This window comes from Culex quinquefasciatus, chromosome 2, assembly GCF_015732765.1.
Source record: "Culex quinquefasciatus strain JHB chromosome 2, VPISU_Cqui_1.0_pri_paternal, whole genome shotgun sequence".
Taxonomy (NCBI): Eukaryota; Metazoa; Arthropoda; class Insecta; order Diptera; family Culicidae; genus Culex; species Culex quinquefasciatus.
The window spans coordinates 11800107-11821467 of NC_051862.1; the positions used below are offsets into that span (position 1 = coordinate 11800107).

Below are 21361 nucleotides of genomic sequence, written 5' to 3' on the forward strand. Positions count from 1 at the left end.
TGGAAAGGTAGGAAAGGTTGTGTTTAGGTTTGATTTGACAGTTTAACCTATTTTCATCACTAATACTTTTGGTGTAACGGGACTAGGTGAGGTGGCCTGCTGCGACTGCGGCAAACTGCCGTAACTTCCGTGGTGCAGCGGGGACGTATTGATTGAGGTGTTTCCCGACGAGTTCGAGGACACCATCCGGGCCCCGCTGGTGCCCATGGGGATCGCCCTCCGCAGCATGCTGGCCGTCACGATGGTGTTGTTGTTGAGCGCGTTGATCGCCCCGTTCGTTAGGGTTCCGTTGGTGAGGGGCGTTCCGTTGACCAGACTGGACCGCAGTTCCAGATTTTCCCGCTCCAGGGCGGCCTGCTGCAGCTTCAGCTCACTCATCGCGGACATTAGCTCCAGCTTTTGCGTTTCCAGCGAGGATCGGGACAGCATTTCCTTAGATTTTAGGTGAAAGTTGAATGAATTAGTGATTGACCTTAAATTAGCACAGCTGTTGAGGCCTTGGTTAGTGGAAAGATTAGAAATGATTTGTAACGCGATTATTTTTTGTTAAATTCAATAAAGCTACAATGAGGAAGTCATGCAAAATTTAAAAAGCTACACCAAACTCAATACCATAAATTCCGTCCCATTTCCCCACGATTCGTTAAATTAGGTGTTAGCTTTGGCAATTTATCGACAAATTGTTATTTATCCCTTCTCCACGATTTACGCGCTAAAATTTCATAAATTAGCCTCCACACCCTCGCCGTTCCCACCAGAACCTAACATCCCACCTCCCCGCCCTAACTCAAAAAATCTGGGCATGCAAAATTAATTCAAATTGCTTTTAATTACTGTTGGGCAAAGAAGCGTTTGCTGGAAAAACAAATAAAAAACCCCTTTCCGAGGAAAAACGGTGGGAAGGCACGCGCGATAAGCGTTTTAGGGACCTAGAAATTGTCCGCCATTCGCGGGAGAAAAGGGTCGCGACGACCGGAAAATTAGCCGCCACCGCGGCGAAAGGAAATCAAAACCTTTTTCGCTGGAATGTAGTGGAAGAGGAGACGGATGGCCATCAGAAAGGCTCCCGCGTATTTCGTGGATGGTTTCTGAGGTTTCGCGAGAATGTTTTGTTAAAGGGAGATGGAAACGTTTTGGGAAAAAGACATTTTCATAGACAAGAAGACTTTTAATGAGGAATCAATATCCAAGATACTAATTTTAAAATGTATTTTGTTTGATTTTTCAAATTATTTTGAAAACAAAACGAAAAACACTGCATTATTTTTCCAACTTTTGGGTTCCTTTTCTGTGATCAAAAAATACATTTTGCAACATAAATCGAGACTATTAAATTCGGTAACTCTATGTTGTCGAATTATAAAACTTTGATTTTTTTCCCAACATCGCCAATATTGTTGTTCAAAATCAGATTGATGTTTTTTTCCCGATTTTGGAAACATTACAATGTTTACAACTTCAACTCTTTTATTATTTTAGTTGCTAAGAACTTCTCAATTACCAGTTTTTTAGTTTGACTTTTCGCAACAAAAAAAGTGTGCAAAATAATCATTTTTGAAAAATCTCTTTTTTTCATATGTATTACATAAAAAAAAGTATCTTCTGAGCTTTTGTACAAGTTGCCCAAAATTCATTTGGCAGTGCTGCCAATTTTCTAAAAAATATATAAGTTAGAAAAACGTGTAAGGTCAAGGTTGCAATCAAAACGAACTGTACATGAAATTTCATATCTCGTACCGTTTTCAAGTTATAGCCACTCAAAATATTTTTTTGTGAAAAACGTGACTATTTTACCAGTAGAAGTCATCAATAACAAGCTGGCTCTGAAAATATTTGTTCGGTATTTTTATGCATCACCAAAATAGAAAATAAGTGTTATAGGGCATTTTAAAATGTTAAGGTTGATAAATATTATTTTAGGATATGAAATATTCCATCAAATAAATTAAAAATTAAATGGACAAACAAAAAAGTAATAAATACATATACCATTTTGATAATTTTATTCGTAAACAGACAGAAATGGGTAAGCATAACATACTTGTTTACATCAAGACTCATTAGCAAGCTATGTAGACATTTTGGTTGATTTTGTTTTAATTTTAATTAAAAAATATCAAATTTTATTTTTTACCTGTTATGAAGAAAGAATTTTCCTTTAAAATTTAAGAATTATTTAAAAAACTATTTTTTTTAAGATATGTTTTTAACATCACCTTTTTACAATTGCAATAATGTGGACAAACGATGAATAACAAACAATTGACTATAAAAAACAACAGCAAAAAATAAAAATAAAAAAGTTTCAAGTTTTGTCTTGGGATAATACATTGCGTGCCAAAAAATATCCATATTTTTTTTTGAATATTATTGGGTTTATAAAAAAAAACTCAGTGTTTTGCATTAAAGTAACATGATAATTTTTAATGAATAATTTCTATGATGTTTTTTTTTGTTCAACTGGACCAGTTACTTGAAATAAATATGGGACAAATAGGATTTTTAATTCTTTCATGTGCAGTTCACAACCTTTTATTCGAGTTTTTACTTTTTTCAAACTTCTCTTGAAAGGCTATCTTACAATTTTTTAAATTAAAATAAAAACGGATTTTTTGGCATTTTCTGAATCTTCACTTTTATTTATTTATTTGAGGTTTTGTTTGTTTCAAACACGAGCAGTTTGATTATCCATGCTTAATGTACTACAAAAAAAAAAGATTTTGTTTGTATTGGTATTTTGATAATCAATGATCAGCAGTTCTTTGCATTAAAAATTCTAACAAAAAAGATTTTTGAATTAGTTTCTTGTGAAAACAAGAATGCCTTCAAGAATTAAAAATAACCAGCTTTGAGCAAAAACAAACTTTTGAAGAAAAGCAACTTAAACATTTTGCAAAAATGGTTTTGTATTTTTATAACCAAAAAGAAATACAAATCCTTTCTCATGCCTTATTAAAGAAAAACAAAAAACATTCAGTGGAATATCTCTTTTTTCGAGTACTTTGAAATTCATATCGATTCACAATTCTTTTTCATAAAACTTGTGAATTTTATGATTTCTATAAGAATGGCACATTATTAAGAAAACTGTGATATAAAAAAAACCCTTTCTTTTTTATGCTTTAAAGATTGGAGATTTGAAGATAGGAATATTTTAACAAGAAAGGTCAATTTCATTTAATTACTTTAATCTAATCTTATCTAATCGAACACAAGCGCAGCCAGTCCTAAGAAAGCATCCTGGAAGAACTTGAGGTTAGATTACGCCCCAAGCTCTTTCTAGTCAACATTAATAATTGTAGTACATCTGAGTTACCCCGAAAATGTATAGCAAAAATTAAAGCGGCTAGGTCCTGGGTGCTGAAAAGACAGAATGCGTAACGTGATTTTTGAATGCTCCCCACTGCTCCTCACTAATACATCTGCACTACAGCTGTAAACATAAACAAAGTGGAAGGCTATGTTCAAGCTCTAGCGTGACATATTTTTTGCTGTGGAAATGACTTGTTTTGATTTTTTTAAATCTGTTTATGTTTAAATTTTCGTTGAAAAATTAAGAGGGCTTTTGTTAATTTGATTTGGTTAACCGCGGTGGATTTTCTTGAAATAATTCGAACTGTCAAAAATCCACCAAAGCATCTACCGGTGGATACTTTTCTACCACAGATTTTTGTGCGATCAATGTGGTAGATGCTTTGGTGGATTTTTGACAGTTCGAATTATTTCAAGAAAATCCACCGCGGTTAACCAAATCAAATTAACAAAAGCCCTAAGGGCTTCGCACTTTTAATGTTCGTAGACTAATCGATGGGCGGCCAAAAGAGGCCTTTTTTTTATTTCCACGTGACGAAATATTGCTTCAGAAGTGGGTGGAATTTCGTGAATCAGAAAAACAACCTAATCGAAGTTCCGAGATTGTGTATCTTTGAGCGCAATAATAATGTTGAAGTAAGATTATTCAATATTATTTGGCATGTGCCATTCATTGATAATTCTTCGCTAATATTTCACAAAGCGTCATAAACGTAGGATTTGCGTAAGACATAGCGCTTATTGAAATGCTAACGACCAATTTACCCAATCTCGATTCCTACCCTCTTTTTAGGATTTGTTTACTTCGAATACCGCAAAAGCTCGACACCACCAGCAAAATAAATTATAGATCGATTACAATACTTGCCACTTCTTGGTAGCATTTTGCGAACAGTAAATTGGTTCCACTTTGACAGTTCTAAATTGAGGCCGCTTTACGAACAACTATTCTGCACCCAGGCTAGGCCTACTGCGTTGCATTAACCTCAGAGACAGATTCTGTGAACGGACCACATTTCACAGAATCAAAAGGGGAGAAAGGATGCGTGAACATACCGTACTAAACGCTTCAAATAAGTTGGATGTGGTGTGTTGGTGTAAATTGGCAATTATTTTTATTAAAATTAGAAAAAAGGTAAAATAAAAAAAATAAAAAAAATAAAATAAAAAGACTAACTTAATCCACCAATGTGGCTGATGCCTTCCTCACTTTTTACCAACAATGGGTAATATGAGTGGTTTTGACACATATTTCGGCTATTTTTTTGAATCCAGAAAAAAAACGTACACACATATAACTTATGTAATCCTAACTCGAGACAAGGTTGCCAGATCTTCAATGTTTTGGACTCATTGGAAAGGTTTTTCGATTATCTAACCAACGATGGGTCGGATGGTGGATCAGGACATAGTTTACATACATTTAAGTGAGATCCGGCTTCCAAAAAGTACATAAATATTACTTAAGTGGCCATATCTCGAGACAGGGTTGCCAGATCTTCAGTGTTTTGGATTCGTTGGAAAGTTTTTTCGATTACCTAATCAACGATGGGTCGGATGGTGGATCCGGACATAGTTTACATACATTTAAGTGGGATCCGGCTTCAAAAAAGTGCATCAATATCACTTAAGTGGACATATCTCGAGACAGGGTTGCCAGATCTTCAGTGTTTTGGATTCGTTGGAAAGGTTTTTCGATTACCTAACCAACGATGGGTCGGATGGTGGATTCGGACATAGTTTACATACATTTAAGTGGGATCCGGCTTCAAAAAAGTGTATCAATATCACTTAAGTGGACATATCTCGAGACAGGGTTGCCAGATCTTCAACTTGAACTCGTTGGAAAGGTTTATTGATTACCTAACCAACGATGGGTCGGATAGTGGATCCGGACAAAGTTTACATACATTTAAGTGGGATCCGGCTTCAAAAAAGTGCATTAATATCACTTAAGAGGACATATCTCGAGACAGGGTTGCCAGATCTTCAATGTTTTGGACTCGTTGGAAAGGTTTTTCGATTACCTAACCAACGATGGGTCGGATGATGGATCCGGACTTCGTTTACATACATTCAAGTGAGATTCGGCTTCAAAAAAGTACATAAATATCACTTAAGTGGTCGTAACTCGAGACAGGGTTGCCAGATCTTCAATGTTTTGGACTCGTTAGAAAGGTCTTTTGATTACCTAACCAACGATGGGTTGGATGATGGATCCGGACATAGTTTTCATGCATATAAGTGAGATCCGGATAAATGTGAAAACACATTTTTATATATAACTTTTGAACTACTTATCGAAACTTCAAACAATTCAATAGCGATGTATGGGACCCTAAACCAAGTCGAATGCAACCAGTTTGATCAAAATCGGTCCAGCCAGTGCTGAGAAAACTTGGCAAGAATTTTCAACACATACATACATACACACACACACACATACACACACACACACATACACACACACACATACACACACACAGACATTTGTTCAGTTTTCGATTCTGAGTCGATAGGTATACATGAATATATGTCTACGAGCTGTATTTCAAAAGATCATTTTTCGAGCAGGATTATAGCCTTACCTCAGTGAGGAAGGCAAAACCGGAATTGAATTTGGGAAAGTGGAATACAACCAAACAATGAAAAATTTAAGAAACGGCTTACATATTGAAAAAAAAACTAGGTTATGTTTAATATAAATTTTAAGAAATAGAACAACTTTACAAGGCCAATTTTTTATTAGATTAGGCTGACAGAAACTTCAAATAAAATTTTAAGCAGCCTAAGTGTTTTTAAATCATCTTGCCAAATTCAAAAATCAGAAGCAATTGACATCTATTTGTACATGAAAATACAAACAAACAAACAACAAATCCCACAAACCGGAAAGCCAAACTGATTTTTTTACATCCCACCATCCCTCTTTCGTAATGGGTAAACAACCGAACCGGACCGTTGCCGCTTGTCCGCTGTTTGATGGAAGAGGAAGCCACTTATTTGCATCCGTGGTTCAGTTCGGGGGCTTGTTGGCTTTGGGATCCTTTTTATTCCAGTCAGGGATTATTAAAATTTCGCGGTTAATTCCTAGTCGCGTTCGTGGTCTCGGGTTTTGTGTGGAACGGGATGATACGAATTAATCTGGGTGCTTTATTTTAAGAGTGTGTGTTTTTTCATCGTTGGAACTCATAAGCGGTTGTATAATGGTGAAAATGACCTCCCAAAAGGGTTTTTTTTGTTAGATAAGCTTAAAAATTGACATTCAGAAAATAAATATTCGAGCCAGTAAAAAAACGCGTCACATTCTTCAAAGCATCCCTTCATGAAAAATTCCAACTTTTATTTCCACATTTGCATGCCATCAACGCTCACACACACACACATGCATGCACTTTCCGTGTGACTTTGGCGAAGTGCACTTTTGAGTGAAGTTGCACCATCATCATCATCATCGCCGGTGTCGTCAACCTAGCGAATTTCCATACGTGCGAGGCTGCTGTTTTAATGGGAAAACTGCGCTTCCGGTTTTTCCCAATTTGGCTCATCCTGGAGACCGTCATCGTCTGGATAATTTTGTCCTGACTGGAGGGCTGAAGCTTTATGGTATGATTCTTCGTCCTTTTGTCACATACACACACACACACACGCTCAACCTCCATCCAAATAAACCGACCAACCGTTTATGGTGCAGTCTGGGACGAGTTTTCTGGGTCGTTGAGAAGGTGACCTGTCTGGGAATTTCTCGCTGGAGGGTGGTGGCGGTGTGATTGAATGAGCACAATTTAAATTTTATGTCAATGAAGGTTTAATAAAAATATATTTCTTGTGATAACCTTGTTTGAAAGCATAGCTGTAGTTTTCAAAAAAAGTATTTTTAAATTATTGTAAAACAATATCATTAACTTTCAGATAGCATCAACTTTGTGAAAAAATCGCAACAAAAATTAGTGTTGTACAGCAAAACCCGTATGTATTTGCAAATTGTAAAAATGTAAATTATACAATTTTCTGAAACATGAAATTTACTAATCACTCAAAAATTATAATGTTTTTTGAGAAGTTAAATTAATTGTTGCATTTTGTTTAAAATGATTTGCCAACCCCAATTCCCTTCAATATTTTTTCGAAAAACTTCATAATTGTAATGATAGAAATCATCTAAAATAAAACATTCCAAAATACATTTTCTGCATTGATATTCATATTTAGCATGTTTGGGCTTGTTTCAAAATATGTAGAAGTGTAGAAAAAAAAAACGAAAGGCAGTAATGTAATTTTTTCGACGAACAACTAGACTGATTTGTAATGCATTTTAATATACTTGCATCCATTTATTAAAGAAACCATGATCTATAATTTAAATTTTTTGAAAACATGTGTAATTTATGTAAAAACATACAAAATCAAAAATATTTCTTCAATGCATAAGTTTTTTATTTGCTGAGCAGTTCTCTAGGATTTCGGTCATTCGATTTTTTTTGTATTTTTTAATCCGACTGAAACTTTTTTGGTGCCTTCGGTATGCCCAAAGAAGCCATTTTGCATCATTAGTTTGTCCATATAATTTTCCATACAAATTCGGCAGCTGTCCATACAAAAATGATGTATGAAAATTCAAAAATCTGTATCTTTTGAAGGAATTTTTGATCGATTTGGTGTCTTCGGCAAAGTTGTAGGTATGGATACGGACTACACTGGAAAAAATAATACACGGTAAAAAAATTTGGTGATTTTTTATTTAACTTTATCACTAAAACTTGATTTACAAAAAAACACTATTTTTAATTTTTTTTTTTTGATATGTTTTAGAAGGCATAAAATGCCAACTTTTCAGAAATTTCAGGTTGTGCAAAAATCACTGACCGAGTTATGAATTTTTAATCAATACTGATTTTTCAAAAATCGAAATTTTGGTCGTAAAATTTTCAACTTCATTTTCGATGTAAAATCAAATTTGCAATCAAAAGTACTTTACTGAAATTTTGATAAAGTGCACCGTTTTCAAGTTATAGCCATATTTAAGTGACTTTTTGAAAATAGTCGCAGTTTTCATTTTTAAATTAGTGCACATGTTTGCCCAGTTTTGAAAAAATATTTTTGAAAAGCTGAGAAAATTCTCTATATTTTGCTTATTCGGACTATGTTGATACGACCTTTAGTTGCTGAGATATTGCAATGCAAAGGTTTAAAAACAGGAAAATTGATGTTTTCTAAGTTTCACCCAAACAACCCACCATTTTCTATCGTCAATATCTCAGCAACTAATGGTCCGATTTTCAATGTTAATATATGAAACATTTGTGAAATTTTCCGATCTCTTCGAAAAAATATTTTTGGAATTTTCAAATCAAGACTAACATTTCACAAAGGCCAAACATTCAATATTACGCCCTTTTAAAATGTTTGTCTTGATTTGAAAATTCAAAAATATTTTTTCGAAAAGATCGGAAAATTTCACAATTGTTTCATATATTAACATTGAAAATCGGACCATTAGTTGCTGAGATATTGACGATAGAAAATGGTGGGTTGTTTGTGAAACTTTCCTGTTTTTAAACCTTTGCATTGCAATATCTCAGCAACTAAAGGTCGTATCAACATAGTCGAATAAGCAAAATATAGAGAATTTTCTCAGCTTTTCAAAACTGGGCAAACATGTGTAAAAATGAAAAACTGCGACTATTTTCAAAAATGGAAAAACGCTAAACGAACTATTATCAAAATAGTAAAGTACTTTTGATTGCAAATTTGATTTTACATCGAAAATGAAGTTGAAAATTTTACGACCAAAATTTCGATTTATTGAAAAATCAGTATTGATAAAAATTCATAACTCGGTCAGTGATTGCACAACCTGAAATTTCTGAAAAGTTGGCATTTTATGTCTTCTAAAACATATCAAAAATAAAAAATTAAAAATAGTGTTTTTTAAATCAAGTTTTAGTGATAAAAGTTAAATAAAAAATCACCAAATTTTACCGTGTATTATTTTCCAGTGTAGTCCGTATCCATACCTACAACTTTGCCGAAGACACCAAATCGATCAAAATTCCTTCAAAAGATACAGATTTTGAATTTTCATACATCATTTTGTACAGCTGCCGAATTTGTATGGAAAATTATATGGACAAACTAATGATGCAAAATGGCTTCTTTGGGCATACCGAAGGCACCAAAAAAGTTTCAGCCGGATTAAAAAATACAAAAATTAAAATTGAAGAAAAAAGACCGATTTCGTAGAGAATTGCTCTGCTTCTTTGTTGATAGCATTAAAAATGCAATAGAAATTTCATGTAGACTCTTTTTAAGAAATGCGAAATAGTAAACAAGAAAATTGCTGCTCAAAATTTTTGAAACGAAATTATAAATCATAGGTGCCAGGTGGGTAATTCTCCGCCAACTCACACAGCAGTTGCTCCGACCCCTCTTCGATTTGCGTGAAACTTTGTCCTAATGGGTAACTTTTATCCATGATCACGAATCCGAGGTCCGTTTTTTTTATATATCGTGACGGAGGGGTGGTTCGACCCCTTTGAACATGCAAAAAAAGAGGTGTTTTTCAATAATTTGCAGCCTGAAACGATGATGTGATAGAAATTTTGTGTCAAAGGGACTAGTATGTAAAATTAGACGCCCGATTTGATGGCGTACTCAGAATTCCGAAAAAACGTATTTTTCGTCGAAAAAACACTAAAAAATGTTTTAAAAACTATTTCTATTTTCCGTTAATCGACTGTAAATTTTTTTTGGAACATGTCATTTTAAGGGAAATTTAATGTACTTTTCAAATTTACATTGACCCAGAAGGGTAATATTTTCATTTCGAACAAAATTTTTCATTTTAAAATTTCGTGTTTTTTTTTAACTTTGCAAGGTTATTTTTTAGAATATAACAATGATCTACAAAGTAGTAGAGCAGACAATTACAAAAATTGCAGAGCAGACAATAAAGAAATTGATATATAAACATAAGGGGTTTTCTTATAAACATCAAGAGTTATCGCGATTTTACGAAAAAAAAGTTTTGAAAGCTTTATGTTTCATTATCATTTTTTTGTAGTTGTCTGCTTTGCAACTTTGTAGAACATTGTTAAACTCTAAAAAATAACCCTGCAAAGTTAGAAAAAACACGAAATTTTAAAATAAAAAATGTGTTCTAAATGAAAAAATGACCCTTCTAGGTCAATGAAGATTTGAAAAGTACATTAAATTTTCCTTAAAATGACATGTTCCAAAAAAATTTACAGTCAAGTAACGGAAAATGGCAGAGTTTTTAAAACTTTTATTGCGTTTTTTCGATGAAAAATATGTTTTTTCGGAATTCTGAGTACGCCATCAAATCGGGCGTCTAATTTTACATAAAAATCCCTTTGACATCAAATTTCTATCTCATCACCGTTTTAGGCTGCAAATTATTGAAAACACCTCTTTTTTCACAGGCTCAAAAATGGAAGGGGTCGTACCGCCCCTCCGTCACGATATATCAAAAAACGGACCTCGGATTCGTGATCAGGGATAAAAGTTACCCATTAGGACAAAGTTTCACGCAAATCGAAAAGGGTTCAGGGCAACTTTTCCCAATTTCGTATGAGTTTCATGTACAATTTCATTATACTGCTTACATCGTAAACTATTTGAAAAAAAAAACAATCAAGTTAGAATAAAAAATCAAGTAAAACTATACAGCAATTCCATTTGAAAAGAGCCTAAACCAAAAAAAAAGTTCTCCGATCGGGCTCAAAATTTTTCTGGGGGTTCTTTGGCCAAAATAATTAGACCCGTATTTTTTTTTTGGCCATTAGGGTGGCCTACATCGTGCTAGGGTGGTTCAAAAAATGGCAATTTTCGTGATTTTTCGCAAAAACCACTTTTTTCTAAAAATCATATCTCCGCGCCATTTCATCCGATTTTAGCTGTCTTAGACGCAAAAGAAAGGTGATGAGTTTGGCTATTTGGGAAAAATAGTAAAAAGTTCCAAAAATCTAGCTTAACTATTGAAAAAGTCGTATGAAAACTTAAAATGGCGTTTTGACCGTGTCTGGACCAAAGAGCCTATGTCTGAAAATATTTTTATCGGATTCCTCGGAAAATTTCACATAACATATCTAAAAATTGGCGATGTCGAACCGTACGTTTCCGAGATATGATTTTTTGAAAAAAAAAACTGCGTTTTTCGACGCGCCACGCGCAAAAACGGGAAAATGACGAAATCGGCAAAAAATCAACTTTTTCCACTAAAACTGCGATAACTTTAAAATTTCAGCGATGACCTATAGATGTTATGGTACCAAAAGTTGCGTCTCTCAATTACAAAAATTTTGGTACCCAGACATGTATAGGTCATCGCTGAAATTTTAAAGTTATCGCAGTTTTAGTGAAAAAGTTGATTTTTGCCGATTTCGTCATTTTGCGCGTGGCGCGTCGAAAACGCAGTTTTTATTTTCAAAAATCGTATCTCCAAAACGTACGGTTCGACATCGCCAATTTTGATATGTTATGTGAAATTTTCCGAAATCCGATAAAAATATTTTCAGACATAGGCTCTTTGGTCCAGACACGGTCAAAACGCCATTTTAAGTTTTCATACGACTTTTCAATAGTTAAGCTAGATTTTGGAACTTTACTATTTTCCCAAATAGCCAAACTCATCACCTTTCTTTGCGTCTAAGACAGCTAAAATCGGATGAAATGGCGCGAGATGAAGAAAAAGTGGTTTTGCGAAAATGACGAAAATTGCCATTTTTGAACCACCCCAATGGAAAAAAAATACGGGTCTAATTATTTTGGCCAAAACCCCAGAAAATTTTTGGTTTAGGCTCTTTTCAAATGGAATTGCTGTATAACTAAATGCATCAAATATGATGAGAGGTATATGGCAGCTTAACTAGTTTTTAATTTTTAAATACAATTCAATGAAAACTGTTTTGTTTTTGCTTTAGGTATACTTGGAAATATTTGTTTAGCAGTTAAAAATCTTCAGAGTTTAAAATGTATGAAAATGATATTAAAACTACAAATTGTACATTTTAATTTTCCAATAAAAACATAATTTCAAATAAATATGTTTTCTTCTAAAAATAAAAATAAATTGATTTATTTATTTGGCTTATCGTGAAAATTATTCTCGTTTCCCGGAATATATTTTTAAATAACTATTTGAGCAATTATCCAAACTTCCAAAATTACCAAACCTGAAAATGAATTTTACTTATATTTTTTTTATTTGGCTCAAACTTTTTGTGTACCTTCCATATCACCAAAGAAGCCATTTTGTGTCATTACAAATCTCTATACAATTTTGGCAGCTGTTCATACAAAAATGGTACGTAAATATTCGTTTTTTTTTAAACTTTTCAAGGAATTTTTTGATTGATTTGGTGTCTTCGACAAAGTTGTAGGACTATTTTGAAAAAATAGGTACACCGACAAAAATTTTGCAAATTTTTTATTTAGTTTTTTTACACAAATTCAATTTTTCGAAATTCGTATTTTCGATTTTTTTATTTATTTTTTGGTATGTTTTAGCGGAAAAAACTTCGCATCTTTTAAGCCATTCAGAAGTATGGACCAACATTTTGCCGACGAGCAATATTTTTTTTAAACAGTGATTTTTTTTAAATCTCGTTCTAGAATTGTTTACCCTCATTTTAACGTAAAATTCAACTTGAAATTGAAAAGTACTTTACAATTTTTTTGATCAAGTGCACCGTTTTCAGAATATAGCCATTAAAAGCTAAATTTTGTCCGAAAAATTCAGTTTTTGATTTTTAAAATAATGTCCATGATTGTTCATTCCTAAAAATATTTTTTTCGATAATAACTGAAAATGCCCTATAATTTCGTCTAAGAGATATTGAAGATTGGACCTCTGGTTGCTGAGATACAGCGGATAAAAGAAAATAAACATGAAAATTGAATTTTATAAGTCTCACTCAAACTACCCTCCATTTTCTAATGTTGATATCTCAGCAACTAATGGTTCGATTTTCAATGTTAAAATATGAAACACTCTTGAATTTTTCCGATCGTTTTGAATACATTTCTTTTTAAATCTAGACTAACAGTTCAAAAGGGCCAAACATTCAATATTACGCCCTTTTGAAATGTTAATCTTGGTTTAAAAAAATCATAATATTGTTGTAGAGAAGATCGAAAAATTTCACGAATGATTCATTTTTAAAAATTGAAAATCTGACCACAAATTTTGGGACAAATAAAAAAAATATAAGTTAAATCTATGTCCGGGTTTGGTGGGGAATTGCTCAAATATGTTAATGAAATTCCATGAATTAAAAAAAAGTTAAAAAAGTCTTAAAATGAAAAAAAGAAAGCTTTTAAACATTCTTACTAAACGTTGCATTCAAATATAATTGTTATATTATAAAATCAAAAATAACAAAATCATTTAGGGTGGATTAAATTTCCAAAAGGAATTGTTTATGTTTCCTGGAATATGTTTTTAATAGTGTAACTAGTTCTTACAAGTTCACTCAACACACAACACTAAACTAAAATTTTATATGTTTGTTAACATAATTTTGTTTTGAAAGGGAAAATGAAGGGGGTCGTATCGACCCTCCGTCATGAGATATCGAAAAAATGGACCTCGGATTCGCGTTCAAAAACCAAAATTACCCTTTGGGTTGAAGTCTAATGAAAATCACAAAGGGGTAGCTTTTCCGATTTCGTGAGAGTGGTTATTTCTGCTATTCTGGTAAGAAGAGTTTTCACTACTAAGTTAGACAAGTATTTAGGTTACTGTTAGTTAAAAGCATAAGAAGTTAGTTTTTTTTACAATAATATCATGCAAATTTCCATATCCCAGAGAAGAGCATTTTAAGTATTGTTAGATGGTGATGAAGATTTGAAATGAAGGCATTCATGTGTCCTGAATATTCAATTTGGCAACCATCTGACAAACTCAAAGTTTTCTTAAACATCATTGATCGTTCTACGTTCTCATGCAAGCTAGCAGCTGGATCTGATAACGACGAATGCTCCATTTGCATGAACAACAAGGACACAAAATCTACATCGACATACAGCATACAACAAAACTAGGATAGAACTAATGTTGTCCCTTTTTATGGGACAAACAAAAAAAACAAATAAAGAAGTAGAAGGTAAAACTAAGGTACTTTCAACAAAAATAGTAGGATGAAAAATCGGAAGAAGTAATTAAGTAATAAAAAAACGAAGAAATGAATAGAAAAAAATAAAAAAATATCGCGGTACTTTTTGTTTGTCAATCTGGATGCCAACGGTTTTGGCAAATTGGCTTACTCGCTGCAGAAGGTCGTCCGCGTTCGCCAGCAGCTGGTTCTTGTCGGAGAGCGTTCGCTCCAGGTCGCTGATTTTGGTGCCCTGCTGCTGGACCTGGTCGGTCAGCAGCTTGACCTGCAGCGCCATCGCTTCCTTGTCCGACTGGAGCCGCCGCAGCCGCTCGTCCGTATCTTGGCGCTGTTGGGGGAAGAAATTGAAGGTTAGGTTAGAATGTTTGAGGTTAGGTTGAGAAATTGATTGGTTTTGGTGTGGGGTAAAGTGGGTTCTTCGCTAGGATTGTCGCTGCCCTAACCTGACAATCTTTTGACCACGGAGGTCGGTTATGTTCGCACGAGCAGCACGGCGGAGGAGGAGGTTGGTAGAAGCCACGGTTGCAGCAACCGCCGCCACCGCCACCACCACCGCCGGAACATCCGGACAGGTCTTGGTTGCTGGACAGAGCTCCGTTGCTACCGTAGCGGTACAGCTCCTGCTGCCGTCGGTGATAGTCGATGAGTCGAAGTTCCTCCCGGCTGTGATGGTTATTCCAGTTCCAGTAGTAGTGTGGATCCCAGTGGGAGATCGGCGGCGGTGGAGGAGGTTCCCAGATCCCCGGGCTGTGACCCCTTGTGTTGACAATGGCATTGTTCTGGTGGCTACTGCCACTGCTATTGTAGTTATTGCAACTTCCCGAGTCTTGCTGAACCTCGTCGTAGTTCCAGAATCGCTCATCCGACGACTTCCCGTGAGTTCCACCCCTCCTGCTAGACCCCTTCCCCTTGGAGCTCAAGCTCAACGTGCTCGACTGGGAGTCCTGCTTGAACTCCGACGACGACGACTTCTCCTTCAACGAGTGCGTGCTCCGACTCTTCGAGTCCCGCTCATGCCGAGTCGCCCCCAAATGCCTCCTCCGGTCCAAACTGCCCGTCTGCGAAGGTCGTGGAGGTTTGCCGGGACAGCCTGCTGGTTGGGTTGGTACAGCAGCGTTCGAGCTACCCTCCCGGTTGGAACGACCTCCAACGGTGGTGTGGGACGTCGAGCGACGGTCCGAATCGATGGTGGCTCGGGGTGCTTCACCCCGTGCGGACGAGTTGACCCAAGTAAAGTCCTCGTCACGGCAGGAAGATTCGTCTGAAGGGGGTGGGGAGAACAGACTTTGTGAGTTTTGTGTGGGAACGTGGTTTCAACCTAATTTACAGAACAGTTTGTTGATGTTTGAGCTGTCTCGTTCAGCGAAATTAATTAACCCTTGAAAACCCATTTTTTAAATTTTGAAATAACTCAAATCTCTAACTACAAAAAATTCGTGAAATTTTATCATAAAAATTGCAAAATTAACAATAAAATCAATTTCTGATTTTTTGGAGAATTTTGAACATTTTGATCATTTTGAGCATTTTGAGCATTTTGAACATTTTGAACATTTTGAGTATTTTGAGCATTTTGTGCATTTTGAGCATTTTGAGCATTTTGAGTATTTTGAGCATTTTCAGCATTTTCAGCATTTTCAGCATTTTCAGCATTTTGAGCATTTTGAGCATTTTGTGCATTTTGAGCAATTTGAACATTTTGAGTATTTTGAGCATTTTGAACATTTTGAGTATTTTGAGCATTTTGAGCATTTTTGAGCATTTTGTGCATTTTGAGCAATTTGAACATTTTGAGTATTTTGAGCATTTTGAACATTTTGAGTATTTTGAGCATTTTGAGCATTTTTGAGCATTTCGAGCATTTTGAGCATTTTGAGCATTTCGAGCATTTTGAGCATTTTGAGCATTTCGAGAATTTTTGAGCATTTTGAGTATTTTGAGCATTTTGAGCATTTTGAACATTTATGAGCATGTTGAGCATTTTGAGCAATTTGAACATTTTGAACATTTTGAGCATTTTTGAGCATTTTGAGCATTTCGAGCATTTTGAGAATTTTGAACATTTTGAGCATTTTTGAGCATTTTGAGCATTTTGAGCATTTTGAACATTTTGAGTATTTTGTGCATTTTGAGCATTTTGAGTATTTTGAGCATTTCGAGCATTGTCGGCTTTTTAGCATTTTGAGCATTTTGAACATTTTGACTATTTTGAGTATTTTGAGCATTTTGTGCATTTTGAGCATTTTGAGCATTTTGAGCATTTTCAACATTTTGAGCAATTTGAACATTTTGAGCATTTTTAGCATTTTGAGCATTTCGAGCATTTTGAGCATTTTCAACATTTTGAGCATTTTGAGCATTTTTAGCATTTTGAGCATTTCGTGCATTTTTTGCATTTTGATCATTTTGAGCATTTTGAGCAGTTTGAGCATTTTTAACCATTTTGAACATATGAGCATTTTTGAGCATTTGAGTATTTTAAGCATGTTGAGCATTTTGAGCAATTTGAGCATGTTCAGCATTTTGAGCAATTCGAACATTTTGAGCATTTTCAACATTTTGAGCATTTTGAGCATTTTTAGCATTTTGAGCATTTCGTGCATTTTTTGCATTTTGATCATTTTGAGCATTTTGAGCAGTTTGAGCATTTTTAACCATTTTGAACATTTTGAGCATTTTTGAGCATTTTGAGCATTTTTGAGCATTTGAGTATTTTAAGCATGTTGAGCATTTTGGATATTTTAACAAATAGAACCATTTAAGAATTTAATGCATTTTGCATTTTAACAATTTTGAGCATTTTGAGCATTTAAAGCGTTTTGAGCATTATGAGAAATTTGAGCATTTTGCACATTTTGAGCGTTTTGCGACAATCGAGGGTTAATCCCTCTAAGCAACCAATTTAGTGATAACATCTACACCCTTTCATATCAGACGTTCCACCCGGAGTAGCAAAGTCGAGAGAAAGCATATTTCAGCCATGATTTGCCATTGTTCGGTCAACCAAGTGCTGGATATTAGAGTTTGTTCGGCCAGTCTGGGTCAGCACCATAAATTAACCAATTTCATTCCTCTCTAAACCAACTCTGCGGGGGTGCCCCTCGACACTTTTCAAATAGTTGCAGTTCAGCAGTCGGGGGCTAAGCTGCAGTTGAGTTATTTATCGAAACCAATGCACATTGTTGTCCGGAGCGGGTTTGCAACATAAATTCCTCAATTATGGCAGCTATGCTGAGCGCAACAGGTTCGCGCGGGAATTTTGATTGTGGTTGGAGAGAGTGGACGGAATGATTAATGGGTGAATGAAGGGTAAATTTTGTTTTAACTTTTAAAAACAAAACGATGACTTTATACTTCAGTGTAAATCGAAGAAAGTTACAGTAAAATCTAGCGTTGATAGCGAGAGCAAGACACTAATTGAAGGACAATAAGTTCCAACCACGACGTTCGATAACGTAAGGTATCACTCGGAGCATGAGTTGGCCCACATTGGCGCCTTCCCCTTGATAATATATTTGCAAACGCAAAACGATGTTAGACTACCTTCGTTGAGAAACGTGATTCATGACACAACTGTGGTCACTTTTGGTAACATTTATCTCGAGGAGGACGGGAGATAACTTCCATTTGCATACGCATTAGTCCGTCAAACTGATACCAACCAATCGCTGGCAGTACAATCGAATTTATAAATTTGAGGTACGAATGGGTTGGCGAGTCATTTCTTCAGTTTCCATTGAAATCTTCAAGTGAATGTCCTCTGTACGTGAGTAAACTTTGAGTCTGGTGACAATGAGGTGCTTCGGTGTCACGTTACTGCTTTTTGCGGCAATTCTTGGAAGAGGTAGTTTATGGTGATTCTTGAGTGACTTAAGATACTACGAATATCTGTGAATTTCAGTGAACCCACAACTTGTGTGCTACGTATGTACGGACTGTGAATTGAACCCACCGACGGTGGCGATATGCGGAGATACTCTGCCAACGGAACAACCCACGTTGCCACCAGGTAGTACTTCAACCTTGACTTCAACAGTGAGTTGTGAACCCACTTGTACTACTCCAGATATAACGCTGCCAACGACGCCAGAACCAACGTGTCCAACATGTGGCACCCCGGAACCAACTTGTCCCACCTGTGGACCAGTTGAGACAACTCCAGTGTTTACGCCAACGCTACCAACGAGTCCAGAACCAACAACCACGACTCCAGAACCAACCTGTCCCACGTGTGCTCCAGAAACAACGCCCACTCCTACTCTACCCACAAGTCCTGAACCAACCTGTCCCACCTGCGGACCAGTTGAGACAACCCCGATCTTCACACCAACCCTTCCAACGAGTCCACCACTCACAACCTCGACACCAGAACCGACCTGTCCCACCTGCGGACCAGCTGAGACAACCCCAATTTTCACACCAACACTTCCCACAAGTCCACCGCTCACAACTTCGACACCAGAACCAACCTGTCCCACTTGTGGTCCAACCGAGACAACACCAATCTTTACACCAACTCTGCCTACATCTCCGGAACCAACTATGGCACCCACAACAGAGCCAACCTGTCCCACTTGCGCTCCGGAACCAACTCCTACCCCTACTTTACCAACTAGTCCAGAACCAACCTGTCCCACCTGCGGACCAGTTGAGACAACCCCGATTTTCACACCAACCCTTCCAACGAGTCCACCACTGACAACCTCGACCCCAGAACCAACCTGTCCCACCTGTGGTCCAGTCGAGACAACGCCCGTATTCACACCAACTCTGCCCACGAGTCCACCACTCACAACTTCGACCCCAGAACCGACATGTCCCACTTGCGGACCTGTTGAGACAACCCCAATTTTCACACCAACTCTACCCACAAGTCCTGAACCTACTTGTGCAACTTGTGGAACTACAGGTAGTCTTCGAACTCCACGGCCTTCTAAATTGATACCAACTGTCCCACCTCTTACAGAATTCTGGACCGGCCTAACCACTCCTCCGTTCACCACCATCTGGCCAACCTGGCCCTCCGACACGTGGCCAACGGTGCCAATAACCTCAGCGGAACCCACCTGGCCAACTCCATCCCTTACCACAGAACAATCAACCTGGCCAACCGTCCCAATTACCTCGGAAACGTCAACCTACCCAACCGTCCCGATAACCTCAGCCACCTCAACCTACCCAACTGTCCCAATAACGACCCAACTACCAACCTGGCCGACGGTCCCGATAACCTCAGCCCAGCCAACCTGGCCGAATCAACCCATCACAACGACGACGACCACAATCGCCCCCGTGATCACAACCCCTTCGTTCACCACGATCTGGCCTCCGTTGCTAACGCCCCCTCCGGTGCCCCAGAAGAAGCACCTGCCCGTTCCGGTGTACATCTGCTACAGCACGGAGCGGATCGTTAACAACCGAATCGTCACCGACCGGGGCTGCACCAAGCGGGACCAGTCCGTGGCGACCACGTGCGACCGGGTGACCGACAACGGCGGGTACGAGCGGTGTTCGCTGTGCTCGTGGAGTATTTGTAATTTGTAGGTTAGGTAGGAGTTAGTTTTAAGGTAAATTGAATACAGCTAAACGAAACAATTGTCAATCTCAATGCATTCGTCAATAGTCAAAATAAAACAAAAAATATTGATGGTAATCGCATTGAAACTGTTATCGAAACAGTGGCGCCACCAGCGGCCTATCTCGCAACTACGCAGAGTTCTGTCAGGCCAAGTTTACTCACACATTGCTTCATATAGAGGGAAACAGAAAACAGAGAAAGCGAAAACAAAACTTTGGTGAAAAGCTAAACAGCTTAGCGCATTGTCCACCAGATGACTCTGTGTGTTTGATGATTGAAGCTGTCCATCTTTCAAATAAGTTATCTTTGCTAAAAAGATACATGCGAAGACCTCGTCGATTTCTTGCTCAAATTGCAATTTCGAAGTCAAATCTATTCAAAAAAGAAGTCATTGGGCAAATCATAAAATTGATTAGTTTTTGACAGGTGGAGACTAAATTCACTTTTTATATATTTTTTTAGTTTTCAAAGAGTATTATTTCGAGATGGCAACCAATTTGAAATTGCTCAGTGCAAGAAAACGACCTTTTCAAAAATCGCAACCGACTCAATCAATCCACGGCCTAGAATCGAACACAGATCGACGCGGTGAAAGGTGGCAACCGGCAATAAACATAGTTTTATCTTTCCATCCCAGCGCGCCTGCTGCTATGCAATGTTGAAGGTTTTGTCGGACAGAGGAGCTGATCCACCATAAATTGCACAGGTGTGGAATGTTTCCCGTGTTCAACATCCCGCAACATAGTTTGGCCGGGTTAGTCACAGTGGTTTGCACTTGACTTTAAACTTTTTGTTTGGAGAAAAGTTAGTCTGCGCCATCTAGTAACGAGTAGGCGAAGCTCGTTAAAATGTTCGCTTACTCGATTGTGAAAACTTCTTGAACTCCAAACTTTTGTCAACCAGTGTAATTCGTTTTCGATGTTCGCGACCTGCCAGAGGTTGTGGTTTCCAAATTAGAAGAACGCAAAATTTTTGTGCGCCTAGTATATATTTGCATCGGGATTTTGGTCGAATGGTGGTTTCAGGCATGCCGACATACCTGCCCACACAACACACACTCGTGAGGTGAAATATTTGGCAAATGGTGCTAAATCGTCGGAATTTACTGCTAATTAGAGCATAAATTCCAATCACGGTATGTTGGCGGTGGAAGCCTTTCCTGATTTTATCTCAAATTGAAAAATGAGCATTGTGGCAGAATTAGACACTTTCATCGGAGAGCATAACTAGTTTGGTTAGTTTTTCTTGGCAGTTGTTCACGTAATTTTGGTTTTCCTCCTAAAAATAGTATTTTCTCCTTTCCGATATTTCTATTCCCCGTATTACGAGAGCTAAT

General features: G+C 36.9%; 2 protein-coding genes across 7 annotated transcripts in view; one reads left to right on the forward strand and one right to left on the reverse strand.

The window, feature by feature from the left end:
- Positions 1-21361, reverse strand: part of LOC6045578 (liprin-beta-1) — a 95546-nt gene that overhangs the window by 16617 nt on the left and 57568 nt on the right. For 5 of the 6 annotated variants that reach the window (XM_038256504.1, XM_038256506.1, XM_038256509.1 and 2 more), the window contains 3 exons: positions 14891-15708; positions 14551-14775; positions 67-432 (listed from right to left, as the gene is read on the reverse strand). In XM_038256504.1, the coding sequence (XP_038112432.1) occupies positions 67-432; positions 14551-14775; positions 14891-15708 (1409 nt within the window). The remainder of the gene's footprint in view (positions 1-66; positions 433-14550; positions 14776-14890; positions 15709-21361) is intronic. The other variant, XM_038256508.1, reaches the window with a different exon arrangement.
- Positions 18024-20128, forward strand: LOC6045575 (mucin-2). Its single transcript, XM_038256511.1, has 4 exons — positions 18024-18291; positions 18349-18456; positions 18514-19356; positions 19414-20128. The coding sequence occupies exons 1-4, from the start codon at positions 18240-18242 to the stop codon at positions 19989-19991; spliced, it is 1581 nt and encodes a 526-aa protein (XP_038112439.1). The 5' UTR covers positions 18024-18239; the 3' UTR covers positions 19992-20128.

What these genes read in the sequence shown, in the direction of transcription:
- LOC6045575 (XM_038256511.1), top strand. Translation starts at nt 18,240, where the DNA reads ATGAGGTGCTTCGGTGTCACGTTACTGCTTTTTGCGGCAATTCTTGGA. An exon ending in TGCGGCAATTCTTGGAAGAG is followed by an intron (nt 18,292 to 18,348) that starts GTAGTTTATGGT and finishes TGTGAATTTCAG; the next exon opens with TGAACCCACAACTTGTGTGC. An exon ending in TGCAACTTGTGGAACTACAG is followed by an intron (nt 19,357 to 19,413) that starts GTAGTCTTCGAA and finishes CACCTCTTACAG; the next exon opens with AATTCTGGACCGGCCTAACC.